At 42.2% G+C, this 19,112-nt stretch overlaps 1 protein-coding gene across 1 annotated transcript in view; it reads left to right on the forward strand.

The window, feature by feature from the left end:
• Positions 1 to 1,165: 1,165 nt before the first annotated feature.
• The window catches only part of CALCR (calcitonin receptor), a 47,401-nt gene continuing 29,454 nt past the window's right edge, over positions 1,166 to 19,112 (forward strand). The window contains exons 1-5 of the mRNA XM_008064260.2: positions 1,166 to 1,234; positions 8,034 to 8,187; positions 10,705 to 10,815; positions 15,946 to 16,058; positions 16,942 to 17,033. Coding sequence (XP_008062451.1) covers positions 1,184 to 1,234; positions 8,034 to 8,187; positions 10,705 to 10,815; positions 15,946 to 16,058; positions 16,942 to 17,033 — 521 coding nt within the window. The 5' untranslated portion in view covers positions 1,166 to 1,183. The remainder of the gene's footprint in view (positions 1,235 to 8,033; positions 8,188 to 10,704; positions 10,816 to 15,945; positions 16,059 to 16,941; positions 17,034 to 19,112) is intronic.

Here is a 19,112-nt window from a genome sequence, read left to right on the forward strand (position 1 = left end):
CCCTTCTGCGCCATCTGTATCTGAGTTGTTTCTCCATGTCTGTGTCATCCAGCCTGCTTGTACTCCTAGCCAGAAGCTTGGTTTCCTGTCGTGCAGCCATGTCTCCCCAGCTCACCCACATAGGCACCTCAGTGCCACACTTGATATGCCCATGTGCATGAGTTTCATTTCCTGAGTGGACTTGAAGTACATGAGAAACAGTGAATAATGACCAGCATACAAAATGATATTTCAAATTACACTTTACATCTCGAGTTTCTGTTATACTAGTATGTAAATTGATACAATTTACTCTTTGGGGGCAATGACATATTCGGCATGCATTGAAGACAGTAATTCATACCTAATAGACTATGTCAATCTGTGAGTGATCCCAAGGGATGTGGCGGGAGAGGCAATCATTAGCACTTAGGGTACCATCTCAACCACTCACCTCGGTGCAAATGCAGTGTTCACACAAATCCCACTGATAAAAAGAAACAGGTGCATATTTTCGTTTAACCCTTTGTTATCTTGTCTTGTGTATAATGATCTGCAGAGCCATAAGAAACTGATATCTGCAACCAAATGGCCTATCCAACTATGATGCAGATGGGTAAGAATGGAGAGCTGTCAGGTGGCAAATGCAGTCCTTTGCTGTGGGAGAAGTGTGTCCCTAGCAGCTACTTGAAGTTGAAGCAATGTGTATGGGAAGGAAAGTGCTCTCAGCTCTAAGTAAGACTACTTGTAGACTTGGCCTTATCATGCCTGAGGGCGTGGCTATTAATCATCACAAGCCATGGATTTTGTTGGTTCCTATCCAGTGAGGGACCTTCTTTGTGGATGTCTCCACTGTGGTTTTCAGCTGTTCTGTTGATGAGATATGTTAGTGGAAGTCTGCATGGATTGCTCTTGGTTTCTTGGAGTTTCCTTATTTCGGCCTTGATATGCAAAGGTAGCTGTCCAGAATTTCTGAATGGGGGCCTGGGACCAGCAGTCTGGCCTGCAGGCGAGGCGGTGGGATCCACAGCTGTGTTCGAATCACAAGCAGACTGTCCTTCCTACGCGGTTTTAGGGTGTCTTGACCGTCTTTGAGTCAAATAGAAAAAATAGAAAAGGAAAAGGTGTAGTCAGTAGCAGAGCTGCATTAATCTTTGTTACTTTTCTATTTTTTAGGTCAAAGAGAGATCTTCAAAGACCGAAAATGAGGTTCACATTGACTTGCCGGTGCTTGGCACTGTTCCTCCTTCTAAATGTGAGTAAAATATAATCACTCTGAGTGATGTTAACTAAGAATGCTAAGTAAAGAAGAGTGACTGAGTGTGACTGAACTGGTATTTGCGTGGGCAGGGCCAAAGTCAAGTTCCTCAAAATTATTATTTTTCTAAATATTTTTTGTTAACAAATCTCCCCTCTGAACGTTCACTGTTAGTGCTAGAACTGTGAACTTTTTTTGTTTGTAAAACTTCTGTATTAATTTGAGACATATCTATATTGTCTTAGAAATTAACATGGAAGGCTGACAGTGTTCTCAGATAAAACACTTTTCGTGTCTGACATGTAGATGTGAAGCATAGTTTCTGGGCTGTTCAATCCTTTTAAAACATCTAAACTCTCTCAGTCTGGTTACTGATTTCAAATGCATTTTCACCAATTGCTGACTACGGATCTTTAAGTCTTCACATACCACCATCATTCCATGACTCTTTCCTTTTAAGCTGCATGTTCAATTTTTATAAACGTATATTGTTTTATTCCTAAAAGAGGGAGCAAGTCATCAGAAGCAGGTTCATGTTAGGGACCTCCATTTCACTTGGAAAAGCCACCTTTACGTCAGCTGCAGTGGCACAGAAGGGGGGAGTCAGTGCACATAAGTCAGGTTGGATCTGTCTTGCCCCTGGTCCCTTTCACCATATCAGAATGACATTTGCCAACGAAGGATGTCTAGCAACCAAGGTCACACGGTACCTCACACTGTCAGGCTGACCCCAGCAAAGCTTGCAGAGGGCTCTAGACATCTCTTGTCAATAATGTGTAGTTACAGGTGACAGGTCCTCTAGGCTGTTTTCCCTCAAGTTAGGCATGAACGTTATGGAAAAATGACAAATATTCCATAAATGTTAATTTCCCTTTGTAAAGGAATGTTTTGGGAGGTGATGTATACATCAAATAAATAGTTTATGGGAATGGTTGTTAATGCAATCCTTTTGCACCTATTTAGAAAATGAGTATAGTGTATTATGCTACTCTGTCATTATTTTAACGTATTAAATATTTCTTTAGATAAATTAGAGTATAATTTTCTAAAAGTAATCCAGTATTTAGAAATGTGGGCTACTTTATGCCTTTGGAAATATAATAAAACACTTAAATAGCAATATGTAGAAACTAATAGACTATTTTAATTTGTGAATGCCCAAGCCTTAAGTGGTCTTTTACAGATCCAGCAGTATTAGTAAATATTATACATAAATTGATATTATTTTTTCATAGCTTGAAATCCTAAGGGATCGAGAATATGTGAATTTTTTTATTTATGTAAATCCACATTTTAATTTTTTAGAAATAATTTTGTCTTTCATAAAGCATATAATTATATTGGACATGATAGCAAGAAAAACGAGACCGCTAGATACTAACAGAAAACTTTGAGGATTATTGAATTACCTTCTTTTACTATTAAGACTACAGACAATTTTTGGTCTTAAAAACTAAAGCAGGTCATTATTATTAAAATGTTTCCACCTAATATATTTTGCAATTTAGATATGAAGCGTTTGCATACATTTGCATGAGCCAGCAGAAGTGTGTGAGCCTCCTTGCCAGCAGCCTTAACTCAATGGGGCCTCCGTGGTGGGTACTGTCTTCACTGTGACAGAGAGAAGTTTTCCTCTCTGCCCACATTTGGATTATATATTCCAGGGGTCCTCAAACTTTTAAAACAGGGGGCCAGTTTTTTTTTTAAACTATAGTCCGCCCCTCCAACGGCCTGAGGGACAGTGGACTGGCCCCCTGTTTTGAAAGTTTGAGGACCTCTGATATATTCACTTTGGAGGATTCATTCATGAAACAAAATTTGATTCATCAATTTTCTTCAAAACGTGCATTATGTTCCACATGGATGCTTCTCAGAGAAACGTAATATTTTTTAATGACAGTGTCCTTAGTTAATCTAAAACATCACTTCCTAGATAGTGTATTATTGTGCAAAAACATGATTTGCTAAATCCTACCTACTTGATTTCCGTATGGCATTTAAATTACTAACTTGGGCCACTACCACCCCTGAGCGTCTTTCAAGAACTGTAACCTCCCGGCCCTGGGCTCTCCCTTCTCCAAGGTGCACAGAGGCTTAGAGCAGGGGTTGGTGCAGAGTGAGCTCGCAAAACACACTGGCAAGGATGACAGCAACTGTGGGGACATAAGCCCGGCTCTCCCAAGAAGTGTGTTGCTGTTTTTGCTGTTGTCATTTGTTTGCCTGTGTTCCTAGTTTGCTTCGAACTTATGACATATGAAGAAGTTTTGTTGTTTGTATGAGGCAGAAATAGAAAGTCCTTCAAACCCTGACTGGGCATCTCATCTGAACCAGGGCCAGCATTTTAGAGAGTTACGCTTTATCCTGTGCTATTTTGGAAAGCACAGGTGACTGAAAAGCGCAAAAAGTCTCACATGTTATGTTATCAGCATGAAGAATGATGGCACGGGAATCCCATGGGCAGCAGCGCCTCAGGGATTCTGGGTCCGTCCTCTTTTTAGAGCAGTTCTGTCCCTGGCAGTCTGTGGGAGGTTCCCCCAGCACAGCGGCCTGGGCCCATACAGTCAGTGGACCTGAGATGCTACAGAGGGGGCCATTCCTCAAATTTCCGGAAAAAAGGCCCAGTGATTTTTCTGCCCCTGTACCTCTAGAAATGACCTGTCCTCCAAAGCAGGCTGCTTGTCCCACATCAGGACAGAGATTGCATGAGCTCATGGACGTTCCTAACCAGCTGGATTTCCACTGAGCTCCATGACCAGTGTGGGTGTAAACTAGAATGTAAGCTGCATGAAGGCAGGGGCCTTGCCCATCTTGCCCACCGCAGTCTCCAGAACCTGGAACAGAGGCAGGCATGTGTTGGCTGCTGACGAACGCTGTTAGTGGCAGCCTGGCAGTCGTATGTGTGGCGTCATTTGCTGGAGCCCTTAGGAGTGACGTCACATATACAGCAGCTGAACTGCCACATGCGACCCCAGTCATAAGTGTGTGTTATTGTTACACAGTTGTGATTGTATGGTTGGAATTCTATACATGTGATACTCGTGTATCTGTATCTCTGTGTGTCTCTTTCTGTGTATCTGTCTGTATACAGTCGGCCCTCTGTATCCGTGGGTTCCGCATCCATAGATTCAATCAACGTCGCTTAGAAAATATTTCGGAAAAAAATTACATCTGCACTGTTCAGTGCAATACAGTACAGTATAGATTTTTTCTTGTCGTTGTGTCCTAAGCAACATGCTATAACAACTATTAATACAGCATTTACACGGTATTACAAGCGACCTAGAGATGATTTGAAGTACACAAAAGGATGTGCATAGATTATATGCAAATGCTATGCCATTTTATATCAGGACTTGTGCATCCTCAGATCTGGGTATCCACAGGAGGCCTACGGCCAATCCCCAGTATACTAAGGCACAACTGTATACATAAACAGAATGCCCAGTATGTATGTTTTTCTAGGAAGAAAGCCATTGAGACATTCATCTACCAATGGGAAAATTTCATCTTCAGTGCTCAGCTATAAACCTGGCCAGGAACCGACGCAGATGGCTACGGCTCATCTAACTACAGAGGTTCTGAGTTCTCATTCCTTCAGTGTTGAAACAAACTCTACTGAACCAGACTTCAAATGAAGTTCACTGGAGTTTGTTTCAATATTGCAAGAATGATAAGACTGAAGCTACTTTCATCGGCACGAACAGCACCTCCTTGTACTCAGATGGTCATTTCTCTGTTGCCACTGATGTTAAAACTACATTCAACCTAATAATGATGCAATAGAAAATGCATGTGTCGGGTTTCCACTTGATACCCTTAGACATGCATTTTCGTCACGGCTTCTATGAATGTTTAATTAGCACAAGGAACATTTTTTAGTTGGCTGTCAGCCATATAAAGATCAGAATGTGACTTCTGGAAAGAAAGCCAGCCTTAAGCAAGATAGTTCCGAATGTCTAACAAATCGAATACAAGTGACAGATAAGATGTATAGATGCATCATAGTCCATCTTCTAATTTGATTTGAAAATGGTCCAGAAATTTGCAATATATCACATGATAATTCTTGCATTAACTGAAGAGTCTAAGAACAGAACCATAGAGGAAGAATGTAGAATAAACACATAAGCTGAACCAGTTATTCTCCCTATTGTGAGGACATCATGATCCTTCCTTTGGTGGTTACATATATCTAATTGAGTTTTTAAAACACACACACACACACACAACACTCATACAAATGTAAGCTAGTAAGTTTCAAAAAGAAGCCTTCAAAAAAAATTTTTTTTTAATTTTCACAAACCATGTTTCAATTCCTAGGAACATCTGAGAACTTTATGAGTGACGATTTTTTATTTTTCACAGTTTCTGGTGTCCTAAAATATTTTGTTGGCATTTCTTGCTAGACTGTAAGCTCTCTGAGAGCAGGACCCGTGTGTGTTTTATTCAGCACCATATCTTCAGCATCTGGCATCAAGGTTGGTGAATATTTGTTGACTGGTCAGAAAACCAGTGAGGAAAGAATCATGTCAACAGCATTGTGTTCAGCTGCATTAGTGAAGGATTGCACATTTTTAGTCATTTTTGTGGGTTCATTAGTTTCTCTTCTGCCAAAAACTTAAGAATCATTAGAATTAGAAGTGGCCTGCATGGTCAAAGAGTAGCGTCAGCCTTATTCACAATAGCGCCCTTTGGAGCTATGGCCTCAACTTATAGCGGTAGTAAGTGTCCCCGCTTCTCCTGGCAAGTGATTCCGATACAGATGGCGGCTCCAACACAGATCCAGCCTGGAGTGTGCCTCTTTCTCTGTAAGGCTTTCCTTCCCAACACCTTCCTCTTCTCAGGGAACTGCTATTTTTTTCTGAGCTACAAAGGCTAACTGTCTGGGTCATTTGACTGGTGCCATCGTCCATGCCTCCTACTGGACACACCTTTGTGTTTTTATTGTCTGAAAAGGTGCTGGGAGTTGCACTTTCTTGTTCCAGCCCAGAGCAGTCTGGTCCAGCCAGGCCTTCAGCCTCTTGGACGCCCTCACCACCCCTCACCTGTGAACGTCTGGTCCCTGCCACATGAATTTTACTTAAACTCTCCTTTCCCAGCCTTCACGGCTCAAAAATCTGCAAAATATCTTGTCATATTATGTCATATTATCATGTGTTAATAACAGTAGCTAAAATGTATTGAATCTCTCATGTCCCAGGCACTTTATATTTGTTTCCTTATTTGTCTGCACAACATCCATAGAGGATAAATATTATCATTATTACTATTCTCATTTTACACTTGGAGAAACTGAGACCTAGAGTGGCCACTAAGCTGCTGAAAGTGACAAAGCAAGTTCCGCCATTTTTTGGCTCTAAGGCTCTGTGTCACCCACTCTCCTCTTCCTGTTTCCTTCTTCCCCTCAAGCTCATGCCCTCGGGGCAACAGTGTCCTCACCATGTCCCACCTCTTCCCCTGCTGGGCTTCAGGATTCTGTGCCTTCCCTTCCCTCCACCCCATAACCTCCCTTGCCCTCTGCCCATTCAAATGCCACATAGGTTCAGGGCCAACTCAGAGTCCACCTTGTGTCTGCAGCCAGCTCACTGACTGTACCCTGCACCCTCAGACCCTGAAACGTGACCATGTGGTGTGCTGTGCAGCTTGGTAGACTGCAGGTGTGTCACATAGGACCCAGACAGTGACACACACCGGAAAACAGTAGGAGGCACCCGGAAGAGCCACAGGCACACAGGTTGACCTCATTGGTAGGCTTTTGCTCTGGATACTGTGGGCGCACGGACAGGAGTGGGCACTTGGGGAGGCTCCAGTCTTATAAGAACTCAGACAGAATCAGGCCAAATAAAAGTGTTTTAGCACATGTGGGAGAGAGAGAGAGCTTATTCATAAGTTCAGAAGAAAAAAGCAAAGGCTGAAGTTTGCTGGCCCCCTCCAAAAAAAAAACAAAACTCCGTGCAGAACATGGATATAGAAAAATTACAGGTTCAAACACCACAAATACACTGGTCACAGTAAAAAAGAAATGAAATCTACATAAACACAAATTAGAAAGGACGATATGAGTCTTTTCAGGTACATACACACACACACACGCATGCACACACACATTCTGAGATGGTGGTGGTGATTAACTGAAACTGATAAAACTAATGTACTAAAAAATGCAAATATGCTGAGAGAGATACTTAAGAATTACATTGATTTTCATCAGTGAAAATGAATTTCCTTGTGTAGGTCATCTGCTAATGAAACCAGTTTAAGAGATTAAGGTCAATTATCAGAAGCAGAAGACATATTTTGTTCTATGAAATAAATGGGATGAATTTATGGCAGTGTACACGATCCAAGCACAAATAAAATTTAGCTGAAAGAATCCAATAAAAAAGCATATTTACTGTACTATTTCTCTTTTTTTAATAGCACGATTTATGATTCTTAAGAGTAATGCAAAATTGGTTTGATATTGGTGCTTTGGGGAAATCAGGTTATTTGCTTCATTTACTTCCAAACTTTACAATGATGATAAAATTAAAACAACTTCAGCTAATAAAGTTGTGTGTGAGTGTGTGCGTGGGTGCTATTTTCAGGAGTGACTAGAAACAAAAGCAAATATACAATGTGTAGATGAAATGTAAATGCACATTTTAGTTATAAAGCAAAACTGTCTGCATGGAGATCATGACTAAGCATTGCTCAGAGAAGGAAAAACACATGCTTCCAAATTTTTTTACTGCCCCTTCGCCCACACACTCAGCCCTCCCTGCTCTCCAAGTGACTGAGTTTCTTTTCTACACAGCACCCCACCCCAATTCTTCCCAACTCCTCAAATCAAACCTACCCGACCATGGAGCCTGAGCCCTTCCTGTACATCATGGGCCGGAAGAAGATGATGGATGCACAGTACAAGTGCTATGACCGCATGGAGCAGCTGCCCCCGTACCAGGGAGAAGGTAACAAGGGGGTGGAAGCCAACATGCCTGATGCATCGTGTGAGATCTCTTGCTCCTGTGGATAGATGTGTGCTGAGTCACTTCCACGTAACAAGCTGGCTGTGCTCACACTGTGACGTGTTTGCATGTTTCCTGCAGCGGATTCACCTGGTCTCTCTGCTCAGGTTCACCTTCTGCTGCTTGGCTAACGTCTGCCCTTGTGACAGAATTACCGCAACTTCTCACATTCACAGCTGGGAGCAGGCAAAATGCAGAACCGGGGAGGGAGGGAACATGGAAAGGGCAGAGGGGAGCTGGAAACACTGAGGTGGGCAGAACACTGAGGAGGAAGCTCTAAAGACCCGTCTTGTCCAGATTAGCCAGGCTGCATCTTCCCCCAGCTGCCTGCTGGCCTGGCAACCCATCATACTGCTTCTTCTCTACCCTCAGTCTCCAGGAGAATGAGAAAATGTCTCCTGGGTATACAATGCCTCCTTGTCACCTGCCCCAGAATGCCCTTTGGTTGCCCAGTGGGTCAGGTCCAGGCATGTTCTGTTAGTGGCTGAGGGCCCACAGGATATGAAAAGGAAGAAATGGCAGCCAGCAGGGAGGTGTCCATTTAAATCTCTTCCCTGTTCCCTAAAACATTTGAAGGATTCAGAAAGGTCATGCACAACCTTAGACGTCCTAAGGCAACCTTACGTGGTAGAGAAAAAAGCACAGTTTCATAGACTCTGTTACTACACATGCTTTGCTTTCAGATAGCTAGAGTGTGTAGTTCTCATTTTTAGCAATCTTCCTTGAAACAAAATCCAGTCTGTTGGAAGGCAGACACATGAGAGTCTTTTGCCTGCCACAGCCCCGTGTTTATCAAGAGCGACCAGGCATTAGATGCAACTCTGACCAAAGCAAAATCCATTTATATGAAATCAATAGAGGCAATAGAAACACAAAACTGGTATTTTTAGTGAGTGCTGTTTCCTTCACTATTGTCTTAGTCTCCTTAGGAAGCTGAACTTTTGTGCAAGGATTTTTATTTCTTAAAAAAATAGTGATTTTTAAAACAATAATTTTTGAAGAGAAGTTTCTTCAAAACCCGAGACTGATTCTCCTGAACTCTCTATAAAGGCAAATCTTCATGTTTTAGGGTATATTTAATTTTTGAAAATGGTGTAAAATCACTTGGAATGATTATATTTAGTGATCAAACAGCATTACTTTAGTCGGTAACAAACAGTGATTCTAAAGCCATAGGACTGTTTTTTATGCACTGGCTGCAAATGCATCTTCAATAGGAATTGTGAACAATTTCATCACCCTTGGATTCAGTCTAGAACTACTACCAGGTAACCCCTTTGAAGGTTAACAATCAGTAGAAACTTGATGTTTCAAAGCCTTATAGGTTTTTGCAGGCAATACTTTGTCCAGAGGAAGAATTGCATAGACTTCCACCGGAGTTCCCTCACAGCATTTCTGAAAATATCTTGAAGGAAAAGCTTTTGGAGGAAAGATTGCACATTCATGACATGTAGCTTTTGAAGAACAAATGGAGAAAATCCTACAAAAATGTAAATTACATTAGCAGCAGGTGAAGTTAATATATTTATTTTGTTGCCACTGCTGCTATTGTTCTTTTTAATATCTTCATATCCAAGTGGAAATTCCCAGAAGATATGCTCAAATTTCACCTCTGCACTATTAAATTCTGCTGAGAATTCCACAGTTTCTGACACCTTTAAGTTGCGTCTTAATTGTCTAATTTAACTCTGAATTCCCAAATAAAACATTTAGTCATGAGAACCAGACTGCCATGGACAATTCCCTGAGAAAATTCAGTTACCTCTTGTCAATTCCTAGACTTCATTGTTTACAAGTAAATAAATGCAGAATTAACTTAAAGAAAAGATTGATTCAATGACAACCTTCGAAAAATTTATGTGAGAATATTCCTGTTCTTCAAATTTGTTTCGAGAGTTTAAATAATTAAATGGTGTCTTGAATTTTGTCAAGTAATGAATGCTGTCATAGAATTGTTAGTCACATGTTTACACTGATAATGGTGGAAAAACACAGCATGTCTTCTAGAAACTGCAAGACTTACTATTCTAAATCTAATTCCCTGGTTTGTTAATTTTAAAAAGGATAAAAATTCATGAAGTAAAAACTTACCAACATACTCCAAAACCCATTTGGTTAATAACCAACCTATATGTCAGATTTAAGTTCTCACTTAGAATTAAATAAATGGAAAGCAGAAGAAAATGCAACTTGAGGCAACTTGCTTTCTGATATGCTCATGTAGGAAACTCTTTGTTGATGCAGGTGGAAGCCTAGGTCTCGCCTGGCATCCAACGAGATAATCTGGTCACAGATACACTAATGTTGTTTGAAGCTTCATTTCCAAAATATAAGACTTTGGCTTACTTAAAATACATGACCATGACTGGAGTGATGGGTTCAGCTACACATAAGACTGTTTGGGGGTTGATCTTGTTAAATCTACGTGGCCTCATTGCTAACTTCCTTCTGCATGGCCAGGCCCATACTGCAACCGCACCTGGGATGGATGGCTGTGCTGGGATGACACACCGGCAGGGGTCCTGTCCTACCAGCCCTGCCCCGACTACTTTCCGGACTTCGACCCAACAGGTATGTGTTGCCATTGTACATGCTTGCAAGGAGGCTTTTGAAACCTCCATTGTTCTGGAAGAAACATGAGATATGAATGTGACTACCTAATCTCCCACGTTCTGGCACACTCTGAAGCATCACCTAACTGAAACATTCCTCATCTGCACAAATTTGCACACCATCCTGGTTTCTTCAGTCATATCACTGGTCAGCTGTGCATGTTGGTACTACATTCTGGTTTATGTGATTCGTTTTTCTAAAACTCTGTGAATAGTCTTATTTCAATGTGAGTGTTTCTTTTTAAATTCCTAGTTGTCTTACACTTGGTGATATGTACATGCGTGATCCAGAGTTTGTACATACTGGGCTGGGTGTAACACGTACCATGAAGATTATAGATAATTTTGAAAGTTATATAAAACTGTCACGTGTGAGGGAAAATAAACCAGGAAGTGGTGACTCTGTACCACAGACTTCTGTTCTGACAGCAGATTATGGAGATGTGCTCACAAGGACTCCTGCTGTCATCACGTGTCACGCCTGTGTCACACTAGCACCAGCGCTGTACCCAGCTCAGCATGGGCACCCTCAAATGTGTATTTAGTGGGTGGCGCCAACCTCACTGTAGTTATGGAAGTTACATGAAAATGCTTTTCATTCAGGATCACTGCTTGCTTTTCAGGATCTTTTCCTGCACGTTATCTCCTTTTATACAGACATTATTTGAAATAAAACTGCAAGTGAACTCAGCTTTGTTGAGCCCTCCCTAACCCTCTCTGTACCATTAAGTACAATAGTTTAGAAAACCATTTACGAAACAGTATTTCTCAATCTCCATCCAAACTGGTGCAAATGGAAGAACTTTTGGAGGGCTGAATGGAGGACACGCTATTTAGGCCTCAGTCTTGCCACAGTGCTGAGGTTGGAAGTTGGGCCGGGAAGCTCACATCAGATGGAGGTCTAGAAGAATCAGGTCTAGGAGGATCAGAGGAGGGAGATGCAGGGGCCTGGAGTGATAATGTGTTTCAGCCTATCAGGCATCCAAGAGGTGGGTGACCTGGAGTGTAGGCTGTTCCAGGTCGGTGCTCAGGAGCAAAGCAGAGGAGTGTGCATGCATAGTGTGGTGGACTCATGCCAGAGAGCAGGTGGTGTGTGGGCTAGAGCAGGTGCAAGCAGTGAGTGCATGAGTCTCACTTTGACTGAGAAGCAGGAAAACATTTTTAAAAAAAGCTTAGTTCCACCCAGAGATTCTGACTCCGTTGCTTTGGAGTGCAGCCTGGACATTGGAATTGTTGAAGTTCCGCAGCCCAGATGATACTGTAGTAAACAATGGGAAAATAGTCCCCAGTTCCATGGAGGCTCACTGAGTGCATGAGCCGTATGCCGGTGGGAGGCAGAGCACAGAGTCACATGAGACTGACAGGAAGGTGGCTCCAGGGATAAGAGGTGGTTGCAGTGAGAAGAGGTGGACAGCGAGAAGGAATATGCTAGAATATAAAAAGCAAAGTTTAGCAAGGAAGCATCACATCTCTGCTTGGAGTCAAATGATCAATGTTATGAAACTTTGATAGTCCAACTATGGCTTAGGACAGTGATTCTCAAGCCTGATTGCCTTAGGAATCAGGGAGCTTTTAAAAAATGCTGATGCCTGGGCCCTTTCCAGATCAACAGAATTGGAATCTGTTCCCCGTGTGATGTGGCATGTATATTGTGTTGTGCTCTTCACAGGTCAGCTGGTACCCAGAGCACCTGAGCGAGGGGCAGCCGCATTGGGCATGTGCAGAGTCTCAGACTGTGAGGGGTCGCACTGGGGCACCAGCCACTGGGGAAGTTCAGTTTGAAAAGAGAAGACTCGAGTAAACACCATTCTTTCTCCCCTTACTGAAGACTCATTACGCGAGGAAGGATGCAGTCTTATAGCTGCAACAACGAAAACTGAGAAACTCTGACACCCAGACTCTAGTTCAAACCAGACAGAGCGTGCTGCTTCCTGCAGTCGGGGCCGTGAGTGAGCGGTGTGAACATCTACAGGAGGACGGGAGATGCCTCCCCTCCTGCATGCCACATACTTTCTCATGCATGGCTGCATAACTTGGGTTAAAACCAAATTGTATTCACATTAATTTAAAGAAGTTACTTTCTGACAATCTGTCAAAAATGAAACGTGGCCACTTTTTAAATCTGCAGGAAGCTAGGAGGGGTTGTCACTGGTCAACAGCGTTAACAGAATCCTCGACCAATTGTTGATGTCAGTTTTCGTGCTGAGTGCAGACCTTTTCAAACACTGTAACAGTGTCACTCTAAATAGGTTTCATTCAATGTTTATCTCAGTAAATTCAGTTTCAAATTTTCCTATTTAACCTAAAGATTTACATAAAACAGGAATGATTCTAATCAGTTGCCTGAAAAATCTTTTGCTTGGTAAAATGTTTTTTCATCCATTTTAAGTAATTGTTGGAGTAAACATACAAACATATAAACAGCTCTATGTCCTGCAGTTGAAATCTTGCATTTACTTTGGTAATATCTGTTTCAGTCATACAATAAAAATTATAAATTTTGTCCCCAAACTGCCAAAAATAAAAGGATTTTTGTACTAGTCCATAGCAGATTGATTAATCAAATGTACTGATAGAAAATTATTTTAAATATTGTCAAATCTCAGTTCTGCCAAATACGTTTTTTTTTTTTTTAGCAAGAATTATTCCCTCAGCCTTTAAAACAATGGCGGTGACCTCCACATATTAGTATATCATTCTGATTTCCATAACCCTGTGCTAAAAAAGAAAACTGCTAAATATGAAAGGGTCACCCATAAGCACATCGATTTGCCTTTGTCAACACATAAAAACACTCCAAAGACATTTTCCCCAAAAAATTATCAGAAATTGAAATGTGATGGGGATTCCACATGCACTGATAGACTTGCCACATATTATACTGTGCAGGGCTGCTGCTTGGTCTGGGGCAATGAACACTCTACAGGCACACTCTGGAGTCTGTGGGCTACCTGAACAGCTCAGATTAAACGTGGCATGTATATTCATTGTCACGTTTACTTACACATTGCTTCTATTTTGCTTAATCCGATCTGTTGTTTTTTTTTTTTTCTCTCCCAATGGCTTAGCCAATTGGGAGATCAGAATATAAATACTACTTTGTAGACAACATTATTTATAATTCTTTAAGTCATTGGAATAGAGTATGGATAACCCTGAACATTTATAGGATTTCACATTCTGGAATCCAAGTACCAAATCAAAATATTGTAGACCAATATCAGAATAACAAACAGAGGGTTGTTTTCTTTTTTAGATAATCCAGGCAAATTTTAATTCTATTCAAGTACCATTTCTGTTGTTTCTGACAATAGTCTGGCTTTGAAATGTGCTCAACCTGCTGGTGCTAATGTCTGATAAATATTCTCACCTTTCTGGCCACTTGTCATCTATCCCCCTCCCCAGTGTATGTTGCTGTAATTGTTAAACTTGATTTCCCAACCTTACACACTTTACTCAGAACCTCAGATAGGTACTCAATTGAGAATCAAGCAACGTACAGGACAAAGGAAAGTTTTCTTATTTGTTTTTAAGACAGAGCACTCGGTGAGGGTTTGGCATATTGTAAGCTATCAGATGTTATTTTTTTTAATTATTGCAGTTATCACTGCTTACTATTTTGGTGGAGATTCCAGCAGAGCTCATGGGTCATCTCCAGGAACTTATTGTTTCTATTGAGTCTGGAGTGTTACTTGGTGCAGGTACATGGACACTACCAAAAAAGTTAAAGTTCACAAATCGCCAAGCCTTCATGGTATGGCATCAACACTGAATGGCAGATAAAAATAATAGAAAAAGGTAAACCTGGTGGGAACTCCGGGCCACCACAGAGCCAGAGCTTGGAAAGGTCCTTTTCCTCCAGAAAACCTTCCAACAGCTCTTGACCCTGAGTGACCACAGACCCACCAAGACGCCGGCAGGACGGTGGTGAGATTCCCATCCCTGCTCTTCTTAGCTAAGGTGCATTCCTCAGAAGGGTGGCCAAGTCAGCATTGCCTTTTATTTCTATGCCACATCCAGATCCCAGGTGCCACACCCACCCTCTCTTTTTCCCAGGAGCACCTGAGTCTTGTTACCGAGGGCATGGCAGTCGCACACACCTTTGACCTCTGAGCAGTTCCAAGGAGAGGCTAATGCTGGGCTCCCAAACCCTGCCGGCCCTTGGAACCAAGTGGGCCTGTGGGACCCCTGGAGGTGCTGACTGGGGCTATGGGAGTGAAATTTACTTAACTCCTGTGAGCCTCGGTGCCCTTATATGTAAAGTGATAAGATCAGTGCCCACCTGAAGGTCATAATTAACAATGAGAGAGGCAGTTCTACACAGTGCTTACCCCAGTGTCTGGTCAGCAACTGAGGTCAGTTCTTGAGGTCAGATCTTGACTGTGCCAATCCAGAGGGGCAGGATTTCACCCACTGGCACCTAAGAGCTGTTTGAAGGAGCAGTGAAGGCCAAAGTCAGGAATCCCAGTATGTTTTCTGTGGAGTGAGGAGAGAGGATTCAAGGGAATTCTTTTGAGAGACAGAAAACAACTTCTTGATATATCCTTTACTTAGAGACTACTTTGTCCTGTTAGATTTGACCACATGAGTTGGCAATGTTTAACCATCTGATCCTCAAAAACTGAAGCTTCATAAGTCAACCTAATAAAAAATTCACGTGTAAATGAAGAGAGGTGTGGTCTTCTTCTTCTCACATGGTTTCCAAGGATAATAAAAAATGTGATGTTTGTTAAAAATATGAGGTAGTATAGAGGCGGTGCTTTGGAGCTGACCCAAATCCACAGCTTAGGATTTAAACCCTGGTTCTAGCCTGTGGCTCTTCCAGCTCCATCACCCCTTGCTGTCTACTTCCCGTTTGATGATGGAGCTGGCAGTGCCTGTCCCCAGATCTGCTGAAGAGGAACAAGATGAGACATGCTAAGACACCGTATATCACACGTGACTCATGGCCATCTCTATCGACTTACACTCACATTCAAGTTCTGTCGAGTGAATGACATGGCAGGATGACTTTCAAGCTTTAATTTATTGTTTTTCCTTCTTAGAATTTTGAGACATCAATGTAATAACCGCTATGTTTCCTTAACAGAAAGGGTTACGAAATACTGTGATGAAAGTGGCGTTTGGTTTAAACATCCGGAGAACAATCGCACTTGGTCCAACTACACCATGTGCAATGCCTTCACTCCTGAGAAACTGAAGGTAGGCCCCATCTCACACTTGGGGCCGGGGAGAGTGCCACATCTGCCTGTGGAAAGGGGTGCGTACTGTGAAGTATCCACTCCCAGGAAGGCAGCAGATTTCACGGGAAGAAGCCATGCGAGGCCTGTGTGTTCTAGGGACTCTTCAAAGTGGCATTAAAGAAAAGGACACTTCGCTTCGTGGTCCATGGGTGGGCTACAAGCATGTGGAGCCTGTCCCTCTTGGTAGAGGACACAGTGTCCTCAGGGCAGATGGCAGGGCTCCTTGTGGTGCCAGACATTAGGCAGCATTTCAAGGGACTTGCTGACATCTCTTTTCTCCTGGAAGAGTTCCAAAACTGCAGATTTTCCCACAGGTCACACAATACCAGTTGCCACCCCCATGATGGCCATGACCTCGATTTTACCAGCAGGACTTGAAAGAACTCTAAGTAGGGAAATAGAGTCACAGAAACCAGCCCCTGGGCTCTCCCCACCATTCACTCCATGCTGAGCCAGCTTGATTCAGAACGTCCATCTCTGTCCTGCCTGTTCTGTGGGGAGACACACCCATTGTCCATGAAAAGACCCGGGAAGTTAAAACCTGCCCAGCTCACTCACTGGGTTAAGGGATGAGCATTTTTATTGCATATTTATTTCTGAAATCTATTTTTGAATGACATTTAATTCATCTCAAAAAGATTTATTCTTTGAAAATAGATCAATTTATTTCCATAAAAGAACATGAGTGAAGATGAAAAGTAATTTCATTCTCTGAAATATTTGTTATAATTTTAGTAGATTTATTAAAGTAGAAAAGCACTTTTTGATTTAGAAAAAGACCCTGTTTTCCTCTGATGAATAGTTTGCTCACCTTCTTGCCTTCTGACTCTCATTTGTTCCAGAGTGCATACGTGCTGTACTATCTGGCGATCGTGGGTCACTCGATATCGATTTTCACCTTGGTGATTTCCCTGGGGATCTTCATGTTTTTCAAGTAAGTGCCCTTACAGCAGCTGGGGTTTATTCTCTCCTTTAAGTCACTGAAGTACATGGCAGATTCGGTAAGGGTGGAGTGGAGGAGGATCACCTGCAAATCACAACGCATGCAGCCTCAGGAGACACGAAGCAGCAGGGAAAGCGACATGAGTTGAGCATGACTTTGAACTCTAGCTTTGAGGTGAATAGGATGGACTTGCCTCACTTTCAAAGGCACTGTGCCTTCTTTCCAGAAAGATGGTTCCCTTTGCCAGTGGGAATGTGGCAAAGGTTCCACTGAATACAGAGAGGGATCCCCCTTCTTACACCTACCCTAATACTCGGAGACAGAGCCCCAAGTTCAAGTGCACAACCTAATTATGAACTGAGCCACACATGGGTTTTTCCAGAGGAGAAAGGGCTGGTGGAATCATGACAGTGTCAGTCAGGGAGGAAGGCATGCCCTGTGTCTCTTCTGGCCTTGACTCACTCAACCAGTCTCGGGAAGAAGAATCTCGGGAAGAAGATGGCCCGGTGTCTGGTGTCAAACCTAGCACTGTTAGCCACAATTATCTTCTAAGACACCATGAGGAATAAAATTCCAGTAAGGGTTTCTATTCTGAGTCTGTGTCTATACCCTTGATTGCATTGTTTATGGCAAATGATTAAGCTGATACAGATAATGACTTCATAATAATAAATAATGTAAGATGTTGATTCCATTTTTTCTGAATTACTTTATAAAGTATGTGAGACAGTAGCATGTGGCTCTATTGAGATATTTCCTAAATGTGGTGTTATTTCTTCTTTTTTTTCCCTTTCTTTTTTTGCATTTTGTTCTTACTCTGTGGCACAGTTACAGCTCACTGAAGTCTTGAACTCCTGGGCTCAAGCAGCCCTCTCTTCTCAGCCTCCTGAGTAGCTGGGACTAGGTGCGTGCCACTATATCTGGCTAATTTTTGAAAATTTTTGCAGAGAAGAGATCTCACTATGTTGCCCAGGCTGGTCTTGAACTCCTAGGCTAAAGCGATTCTTCCACCTCAGTCTCCCAGAATGCTGGGATAACAGATGTGAGCTACCATGCCCGGCCCCTGGTGTCGTTTCTTTAAATCAGTGACATGGGCACTGCATTACTATTTCATGAGAATTCTGACCAGCTTCTACAGTAGCATAGTATCTCCTTCTGCTTGTATTTCATACTGTCCTGCTCCTGGAATTTGAATCTTTTATATTCTGTTAGGGAGCATGAGATTGACCAGGGAAGGCTTGGTACTCTGTTTGTTGTCCAGTTGGGGTGGGAGGCATGTCACTCCATAGACTTCCCAAAAGACAAAGGGACTGCTTGTTTTGTTCCTGCAGACCACTCCTTTATCAGAGATGCTTATTGCCATTGTGCTAATTTAGGTCATAGTCAACAATCTCTAAAGCCAACATTGATGAAACAACCTATGAAAATGGTGTAGGAATAAGGAACACATATAAGCACAGCACGTGTAAGCACATCAGAGCACATCTCTGCCAAACCTACTTTAACTGATGCCTGCCTTCCGGTTTATGGTGCACAATTATACTAGGACACAAAATATGAGGAAACATACGAAAAACAGATGAGCACTTCAAAGAATCTTGTTATCTTTCAGTGAATGTAAAATAAGATTTTTACAGATAAGTGTACATTCAAATTAGAAAGCATTATACATGTTTTCATCACAGTAAACTTCCTGAAAAGAACGTACTCATGGCATAGCCCTAAACTAGCTTTCTGATGTCTAGTCACAGACAACTAACCAACATGTGGCTCCTTTACAGCGCACAACAGTGCAGTAAAAAATGTTGGAAACTGAAGTGAATCAGAAGTGAAATAATGGTGTCTGACACATACAAAGTGAAATGCAAGTGCTAGATATGATTATTGCCACCATAATAATTATTATTGGTAATAGCAATAACCATGGTGGTGTTATACAAATGATAAAGAAAGCCGGGCTCGGTGGCTCAGCCTGTAATCCCGCGTTTTGGGAGGCTGAGGTGAGTGGATTGCCTGAGCCTGCGGGTTCAAGACCTGCCTGGGCAACTTGGCGAGACCTCATCTCTACCT

This window comes from Carlito syrichta, unplaced genomic scaffold (assembly GCF_000164805.1).
Source record: "Carlito syrichta isolate Samal-C Ts95f unplaced genomic scaffold, Tarsius_syrichta-2.0.1 Scaffold307254, whole genome shotgun sequence".
NCBI classification, from domain to species: domain Eukaryota; kingdom Metazoa; phylum Chordata; class Mammalia; order Primates; family Tarsiidae; genus Carlito; species Carlito syrichta.